Here is an 8,545-nt window from a genome sequence, read left to right on the forward strand (position 1 = left end):
TTTTATCAACTTTTATCCGTGATCTAATCATGAATCTTGGTAGCTTTAGATTCACGATTTGATATAAAATATATAACATATTGATCAGAATAACATGACATGATACATCCAGAGCGTAATTATTGCGAGGTACGCGTAATTTATGCCAAAAAGACTAGTGGTACCTGCTAAAAACAAAACAATATCATGTTTATTAATTTGCCAAAACAAAAACAACCAATCAGTTTTGTGGGAATCGCGTCCCTTGGAATTTACAACAATACTAATGCGCTTTAGCTAAGCAAAAGTTCGAAGTAAGTCTTGTTGGCATTTGCAGCGCAAAAACAAGTTGTCTTCTTGGTTTAAAGATGCCGATTCCTGAAGGAATGAAATCGGTTCGAGGTACACCTTTATCTTTATAAAGTTTCGTTTTATGAAACAGACGATTTTGCAATGTTGCCTTTGCACGTTTGGGTTGACAACTGGCTGGTCCTTGCAACAAAGGTGTTTATTGCACCTTAAGATAGAACAAGGTTTTTGAAATCTTTTAACTGTTCCAGTCCTTGAGTGCAAATCCTACTTTACCAGTTTTTTTCGTTAAACGGAAATTTTGTTCTAACAAGTTTGTCTTTCAAGAGATATTATAATCTGTTTTGCAATCGTTCAAACACAACCTGCGTTTTCTCTTCGTACGATACTGAGTTAATAATACGTTAAATAATACGTTAAATAACGTTAAATAATACAATTGAATCTTGTGTATTTCTAGAGCGTGTTAAGGTGGTAAAGGAAGAACCAAATGTCCAAACAGATCCTGCAAAAAGTAAGACACTTTTACCACTATTTGGCCAAATGAGAGATATTTCTATCGTAGAGCAATTGATGTCAGCAATGAGAAAAATCTCAATCTACACGACTGTAAAATACTACATGCTAACGTTCTTATTATTCACAGAAAATTTGCTCAAAGGGGCAGGACGTTTTGTGATCGCAAATAAAGTATGGCAGAAATCAACAGTCACCAGAACAAGTGATGTCGTCATCATATTTCCAGCCAAAACCGAAGATTATGTGGTGATGTGGTTGCTATCACGACTGCGATCACGAATACCAGAAGTGGAAATCAACGTGCGACAAATGGCAGATAAACCTGCATACGGGTTCTTTCTTACGTCATCAATCAAAGTATTCATGGAAAAAGCGGAGGAAATTGGTTTAAGGAAGAAATTAAAAGATGGAGGAATGGCAGAATTTACAGTTGAGAATCAAGAAGAGTTTCTGAATATTGAAGATCCTGAGTTATTCTTTACTTCAGGTGACAGGCAGAGCATCATAATGGAATTGGTCAACAATATGAGAGCAGTTGAAGGTGATGAATTGGCTGGTATTAAGTTTGTTCCAGGACAAACTATAGGTAGGTCACACGATATGCAGATGATGTTTGAAGAAGATGTTTTATTACAATATGTCAAAATTATTTCTGTTTTTCCAGTTCCTAAACTTTTGGTTGAAGAAGTGATTGAACAAATTTTCCCCCTTCATGATCACGATGATTTAGCGCAACTTCGAAAGACTTGGGTCAAAGCATTCTTCAAACCACAGCCTCTAGGTTACAATATAATAAATTATTCAGTAAATAAAGAAACTACACTAAACCTCTATTACCTAGATGATAAAATCCTTGATTATCGATCTCCCTCATCTTAATCGGTGACTAAATTGATCTTCTCTCTTCAATATATAGATGATATCCGTGATTATTTCGGTGTTAAAATAGCGATGTATTTTGGATGGCTTGGACTTTACACCAAATGGTTATTTGCTCCAGCGATATTTGGCATAATAATGTTTGGATTAATGTCGCGTGGTGAAGTGATTCGTGATTGGTGTATGTTCATATTCAGTATATTCAACATCGTTTGGGCGACACTTTATCTCGAGGCTTGGAAACGAAGATCTGCTGAGCTGGCGTATCGTTGGGGAACATTGGATATGCCGTCTGAATCTCTAAAGGATCCGAGAGTTCTTTTTGAGGTACAAATTTACCGAACTTCATCAGTAATCTTGATAGGGTTTACTGTAGACATGGTCTCTGATATATTAACGTAAGTTGAATCAAACGATACTTCCTCGTTCTATCAGGGTGAATGGAAGCCAAGCCACATCACAGGTAAAATGGAACCCACATACCCATCATGGAAACGCAATGTATTCAGATATTGCGTCACTCTTCCCGTGATCATTCTGTCTCTTCTTGTCGTGTTTCTGGTAATGATCATTGTATTTGAGTTTCAACGTTGGGTCGATGGCATGGATAATCCTCCTAAATGGCTGAAGTTTGCACCGAAGATTGCCCTCGCGGTCTCTATTGGAAAAATGGACGATATTTATAAAACTATTGCCTATAAACTAAACGATAAAGGTAAGCTTAGTTAGTTTTTTATTCACGTAAATTAAACGGGATCTCAACATGTTCATTTGTGTTGCAGAAAACTATCGCTTGGACGAAACTTACGAAAATCATCTGATCATCAAACTTGTTTCGGTAAGTATCAGACACAAATGCCTTTAACATATCAATGCAGAACTAACTTACAATAATGTTATTCCATTGCTAGTTCCAATTCTTCAATGCTTATCTTTCCTTGTTCTACATTGCATTCGCTTTGATGAACTTTGACAAACTGAAAACAGTAAGTTTCTTTTTATGATATGGATACTATGAACACTTTAAACTATCAAACATAGTATTCTTTCTCTGCATATTAGAGTCTTCAGTAGGCTCTTCTTTGCCCCAAACGTTTCACTGAATTCTTCTTGACAAATCAGCAGAAAGATAACATTATGCAAGATAAAGTTTCTGATTATCCTTTTAACACAAGTGCTAAGTTTTTGCTAATGTGAGACCAACATTTTCATATGTTTAGCAACTCGGTGCTTTGCTTATTACAAAACAAGTGATTGGCAATGTGAAAGAAGCTCTGGTTCCATTTGTCAAACAAAAAGTTAAGGAGTGGAAAAAGAAAAAAGATGAGGAGAAGAAGAAAAAAGAGGAGGCGAAAAAAGCAGCAAAAAGTGGGAACACGACTAAGCCAGACAAACCTGCTGAACTTGATACAGCCAAGGCAAAACAGCCCGAAATCGAAGCCGCTATGCCAGTATACGAGGTATCCTGTCTGATCTCTTCATTCCATGATATCTCTGACCATCTCTCCTTCATCTCTTCTTATTACGTGTCCATATCATCTCAACCTTGCTTCCCTCATCTTCTCTGCAATGTCTACCACCTCACATCTTCTTCTGATCTCTTCATTTCATAATATCTCTGACCAGCTCTCCTTCATCTCTTCTTATTACGTGTCCATATCATACCACCTCTCGACTGTTTTATGTTTTCTTCTTAGGATACATTTGAAGACTATTTGGAGATGTTCATTCAGTTTGGTTTCGTAGTTCTGTTCTCAAGTGCTTTCCCGCTGGCTGGATTGTGTGCGTTACTTAACAACTTGGTTGAAATTCGGAGCGATGCATTTAAATTATGTACTAATCTTCAACGACCATTCGGCATACGTGTTGAAAACATTGGAACATGGCAGGTAAGGAAGGAAATACTCGAGAACATTTCACCTGGTTATTTGGTTTTATTACTTCAACAAATTTAATGTATTTTCTTCATTTGATCACCGAAGGATGCAATGGAATTGATGGGAGTGATAGCAGTAATTGTGAATCTTGCTTTACTTGGAATTGGAGGTTCATTGACTCGAATGTTTCCAGGAATGACTCCTGCACAGAGAATATTGCTTATCATTGTTATTGAGGTAACTAAATGGTTGGCAGAAGATGTTTACCCATGCAGGATATGTGAAAATCTTTAAACTATATTTATTTATTAAGCACGTGGTTCTCGCCATCAAGTTTGCAGTATCATACGCCATTCCTGATATCCCAGAGTGGGTCGAAGATGAGATTGCTAAAGTTGAACACAAACGACGCGAAGCAGAGAAAGCAGAAAAGGTAAATTCTTAAAGACACGAAAAGACGAGATGATTTTGATTTCAACAAAACTGTTAATTTCGTTTCTCATAGATTGCACAAAGAAACAACGGAGGAGCAAAATCACCAGCGTCTTAATTATGAATACACAGTCGCACTTGTCCGTTGAAACGAATATTGGGACCATTATAATTAACTTACACATCCGAGATATCACTAAGTTACATTTACAAACATGCAATATACAAAATGATGTGTTTCCTTTAAACTATATATTGAACATCTCTACATGCACTTTTTATTGGTGACTAGGTATTTACTAAAGGTTTATAGTTTTGTGCTCCATTATTATATTGTTTTTATATTTGAAGTAGTTAGAAAATTCATTATGATTGTTACTAGTTAATATAATTTTAAATTAATAAACATGATCAAAATCGTGCTAATATGTGCTTGAGCAGTCTTTCTTTATAGCATACATACATACAAAGTTCCAACATTTATAATAAAGACAAATACATCACACCAAGATATTTTATGGTAGCACAACAAAACGAACAAGTTTTCCACTTCGTACCTCTTTCAGTTTTCCACAATGCCTCAAGATATTTAAAATAGATTGTCCAACTTTGTCCAACTTGAAACTGGAGAATTCCTTAAGATCCTTATTGATGAAGAAATAACATCCTACAAATTAGGAATAAGATGAGTGAAGACAGGTTTTTAATGAGCTCTGGGCATGTACTTGATCCTGGAGGTCTTTTCATCTTTTTCAGAAAGATATTCATTTCCCCAGAAAAAGACACCAACTCCTAGGATTTCCCAGAAGTTGAAAACAGTTAAGTTATGGGGGTATTTCTTGCCATTTCCAAGAAATTAGAAAAATATCCTTGCTAATCTGTTTTCCTAAGATTCACACAAAAAAATAAGAAAAATACCTTTTGTCTCAGCAGTTTCTTGTTCTTTGAATTCCTATTAGAAATTCAATAAAAATTATACAATGAGAAGTAAAAAATTGAACAGTTCTGAACACTTCTGGTAGAAAAAGATGATTGACCCATGATTGAGAAAACGATTAACATACCCTGTACTTTTTCATAACATGTTCCCCCATACCAATTCTTTTAGTGCTGAGGATTTTATATTTGGCAGCCAAGGCCTGATGAATTTGATCAATTGCGTTGTTCACATGTGTATAGTCAAGACGGCCTTTTAAATATCTAAAAAATTAATAAATAATATTACATAAAATATTGTGAAAGCAATGAGTGTATTATCACCAATCATTAAAAATAGATTTAGCAACTTACTTTGGTACACTGTCAAACTCTTCTGTGGTCAGGTATCCAATTTTATGATAATTTGCAACTTTCACTTTTGGTTTTCTTTCAACTGTTGTAGATGCAAGTTGACCCTTCTCTGCCAAGACGACTGCCCTTTCAGGGCCTTTGCTACAATAACATACAAAAGAGTGAAACCAATCTTGCTTTTACAACAATTCATCATTGTATTGAAATAATAAACTCCTTTTGACAATAAAGAACTACAAAATTACCAACCTTAATTTATTTCCTGGTAAATGTTGAGGCAAGTTTTTTGAAATATATTCACTTCTTTGTTCAAATCCTTCAAGAGCTTTTTTGACAGTCTCGGCATGTTTTAACAATTTACGTTGTTTGGTTAATTCTTTCCTAAAGTCATTCAATATTTCTTCAACTTCAGTAACCTCGTCATTGATTGCTTGCATAGTCTTTAATGAGTCACCAGAATCATCTGCAAGAATGTAGAATTATGATGAGTTACAAATGTAATATCAACATTTCATAAGGGGACACGTCCATATTCATGCTGCCAGGCAAAACATCGAATGGACGTTATCGGTGGGTGGGTTTTTACCTCAAGCTCTCAACGTTATTGTGTGGTGTTCCACGTCAGTGAGTTCCACGTCAAGTTCCATATTTGAGAAAGATTAAAAGAATACTGACATGAAACTCACTTCAGTTTTTCAATCGATCTGCTGCAAAATATAGTGTCCTTCTCATGAATTACTACAACCGCCTGTATATTGTCATTAATGTTTGAAAATATTAAAAACACTTCAGTTATTCCACATATTAGTGTTGTGAAATAAATGTGACTGATATTTATAATGGTGTGATCAACTTGCTAGTTGAATACGCAACATTAAAATTTGACTGCCACGGTCTGACGTCATTTGAGCTGGGTGGGTGGGTGTGTGCGGACGATAACTTTGAGCTGGGCAACATGAATATGGGCGTGGCCTCTAACAGAAACAAATGGGCTAAATGGATTAAATTAACAATTAATAGCAAGAAGTCAGATACTGTGGTAAGTACACTAGATGATAAATATAACTATAAAATAACTGCAGATGAGCAAAAATAACAGTTTCTAACTAATCGTTACCCACCCAGATCCAGTCCCTACATCCCACAACCATACATTTTTCTATTATTTAATTCATTTTGTTCGCCATTTTTTACTTTTAGCCCTTCCCTTTTCATCTTTAGTCATAAATATTTACTTGTCTCGTAAATCCTATGCACTTATCCTAGTCTTTATACATTATAACTAAAACATACCAATGCCTCTAAGCTCTAAAATCTGCGAAACATTCGCACATTTCTGGTGAAAATACGAAACAATTTCTTCCAAATTCGCCGCCATTTTGAATTTTCCGCTCAAAATAACCGCACCAGGCCCCTAACTGGCGCCGTATTAAGGTGGCTAGCCGCGGGTGAGGGTTTATTCATTTTTATTTCCGGGGGTAAATTGGACCTTACCATAGTCTAACATACTATATTCCGGTATATTCGTCTTGTACCTATTTTGTACCTATTTTTTGATATATATTAGCCATGAATACACCATAAAACCTATTATGATTACATATTTATGCAGTATAAACAATACAGATCCACAAAAATGGAAATCAGAGCTCATCTGATAGAATACATCTTCAGAGTTTTATACATGGTTTTTATATAATTTTACAGTGTGATTAGGACGTTCATTCAAATTGTGCAATAATATATTGAATTGTTCATTAACTTCCTTAATTATTATGTTTTCAATGCAGTGACATCATTGTGCTAAATCAAATATTCTTTCGACTGTTTTCCGACAGACCCACATTGTGCTGGTTTTCGTGATTCGTTTGGTTTTGGTACGTAGAATACCGGTTGATACGGAAACCTGCGAAACTTCGGACTAGGGCTTGGCTTTGAGGGACTGGGGCTTGAGAGCGATGAATTGGGACCTGAATTCGTAGTATTAGGCACCGACCGCGAGGGACTAGGAATTGATCGTGGGAGACTGGAGGAAACTAGGCATTTAAAAGAACTGGCTTTGTTTTTCCAGTTGGACGTTTCTAAAGGCAAGCTCAGCGAACTAGACCGTCCAGACAAAGGAATATGCCTTGGCTTCGTTTCTTCTTCCCCATCATTGTCTTCAAATAAATTCGTATTTTCTTCAACAGTGCTTACCGACACCTCGTGTTTAGGAATTGAGCAACTCTTTGTGCCTTCCTCAGTAAGGAAACCTGGTGAATGAACTGTTCTGTGCACGTCAGGAGTGATATCAGAAAAGCGCTTTTTCTGCGCATGTCTGACGCAGGTGGCTGCAAATTCTGAGACGTCACTGTCAAAGAAAGAGAGTTTTAACTCTAGAGCATCCCCTTCTGATTGTATACGTCTTAATGGCTGTTTTTTGTTCAGTGTTTTTGCCGATGTTTGAAAGCGACGTTCATTCAAACTTGATCGATCAATTGGCGGGTTTAATCCTGTGTTTACTTTACAAGATGATGTATTAATAGCACAAGCGTCGGAGGATTTTGATAAATGGTTAAAACACTCATCAGATCTCGTTTCAGGATTGCAATCTTTTTCATTTTCTCTTGAAGCATTCAAACTTACGATGCTTTCATCATTTTCAAACTCCTCCAAAGCTTTTTTTCTTTCTTCATCGCTTAAAAAAATGACAGTTTGTTTGCTTTGACAATGCGGGGGAGAATGTAGTTGTGTTTGTGGCAGTGATTTAAGATTCCTTCCTGGATCATTATTCTCATTTTCCTGCAGGCAATCACTCCCGGAAGACGATTCATTTGCCTCATTGTTATTTGAATTCTTTATTTCTTTAGCTTCAATATCATTATTTGTTTTATTAGATGGCGAAGATTCCGAGCAATTATCTTCCCTAGTGATATTAATATTTGTATTGTCGTGAGTTATCGAACTTCCTTCTTGAATAACACAGTCATTCGTAACGCAGTTATTTATTAAATCCTTCAAAGCCTTTTCTAATTCCTCATACGATCTAGATTCTCGGCATCTTTTCTCAGAACTTTCACGCGGAGGGCATTTCTTTTCATTCAATTCGTTCACTTCAAGAATATTTGGATTTTCTTGTATTCTAACAATTTGAGCTCTCTCGTTCCTAACTTTGCTGGTCGTTCTCTGAACCCAACGATGAAGCCTTGAAGTGATCTGCTCCGAGAAGGAAATCTTTTCATCTTTTTGAGACATCTTTAAAGCTCGTATTCAGTTGTAGC

At 36.1% G+C, this 8,545-nt stretch overlaps 3 protein-coding genes across 3 annotated transcripts; 1 reads left to right on the top strand and 2 right to left on the bottom strand.

Annotated features, from left to right (window-relative positions):
- The first annotated feature begins 266 nt into the window (after positions 1-266).
- LOC114529518 (anoctamin-8-like) lies at positions 267-4,423 on the top strand. The gene is made up of 13 exons (XM_028551336.1): positions 267-381; positions 749-802; positions 935-1,393; positions 1,472-1,588; positions 1,724-2,013; positions 2,122-2,401; positions 2,469-2,524; positions 2,598-2,672; positions 2,907-3,146; positions 3,384-3,575; positions 3,669-3,800; positions 3,877-3,996; positions 4,069-4,423. Exons 1-13 carry the CDS (start codon positions 348-350, stop codon positions 4,111-4,113), a joined length of 2,094 nt encoding a protein of 697 aa, XP_028407137.1. The 5' UTR covers positions 267-347; the 3' UTR covers positions 4,114-4,423.
- Positions 4,396-6,728, bottom strand: LOC114529521 (spindle and kinetochore-associated protein 1-like). The gene is made up of 6 exons (XM_028551340.1): positions 6,579-6,728; positions 5,535-5,748; positions 5,286-5,426; positions 5,060-5,195; positions 4,914-4,947; positions 4,396-4,662 (listed from the first exon to the last, which is right to left on the bottom strand). Exons 1-6 carry the CDS (start codon positions 6,661-6,663, stop codon positions 4,511-4,513), a joined length of 762 nt encoding a protein of 253 aa, XP_028407141.1. The 5' UTR covers positions 6,664-6,728; the 3' UTR covers positions 4,396-4,510.
- Positions 6,729-6,878: 150 nt separating this feature from the next.
- Positions 6,879-8,543, bottom strand: LOC114529520 (myb-like protein V). Its single transcript, XM_028551339.1, has one exon. The coding sequence runs from the start codon at positions 8,517-8,519 to the stop codon at positions 7,089-7,091; it is 1,431 nt and encodes a 476-aa protein (XP_028407140.1). The 5' UTR covers positions 8,520-8,543; the 3' UTR covers positions 6,879-7,088.
- Positions 8,544-8,545: the final 2 nt, after the last annotated feature.

Source organism: Dendronephthya gigantea, unplaced genomic scaffold, assembly GCF_004324835.1.
Source record: "Dendronephthya gigantea isolate DGI-Jeju-01 unplaced genomic scaffold, DenGig_1.0 000056F, whole genome shotgun sequence".
Taxonomy (NCBI): domain Eukaryota; kingdom Metazoa; phylum Cnidaria; class Anthozoa; order Malacalcyonacea; family Nephtheidae; genus Dendronephthya; species Dendronephthya gigantea.

What these genes read in the sequence shown, in the direction of transcription:
- LOC114529518 (XM_028551336.1), top strand. Translation starts at nt 348, where the DNA reads ATGCCGATTCCTGAAGGAATGAAATCGGTTCGAG. An exon ending in CTATAAACTAAACGATAAAG is followed by an intron (nt 2,402 to 2,468) that starts GTAAGCTTAGTT and finishes TTTGTGTTGCAG; the next exon opens with AAAACTATCGCTTGGACGAA. An exon ending in CCGCTATGCCAGTATACGAG is followed by an intron (nt 3,147 to 3,383) that starts GTATCCTGTCTG and finishes TTTTCTTCTTAG; the next exon opens with GATACATTTGAAGACTATTT.
- LOC114529521 (XM_028551340.1), bottom strand. Translation starts at nt 6,663, where the DNA reads ATGGCGGCGAATTTGGAAGAAATTGTTTCGTATTTTCACCAGAAATGT. An exon ending in TTACCAGGAAATAAATTAAG is followed by an intron (nt 5,427 to 5,534) that starts GTTGGTAATTTT and finishes ATGTTATTGTAG; the next exon opens with CAAAGGCCCTGAAAGGGCAG. An exon ending in ATGTTATGAAAAAGTACAGG is followed by an intron (nt 4,948 to 5,059) that starts GTATGTTAATCG and finishes AATTTCTAATAG; the next exon opens with GAATTCAAAGAACAAGAAAC.
- LOC114529520 (XM_028551339.1), bottom strand. Translation starts at nt 8,519, where the DNA reads ATGTCTCAAAAAGATGAAAAGATTTCCTTCTCGGAGCAGATCACTTCA.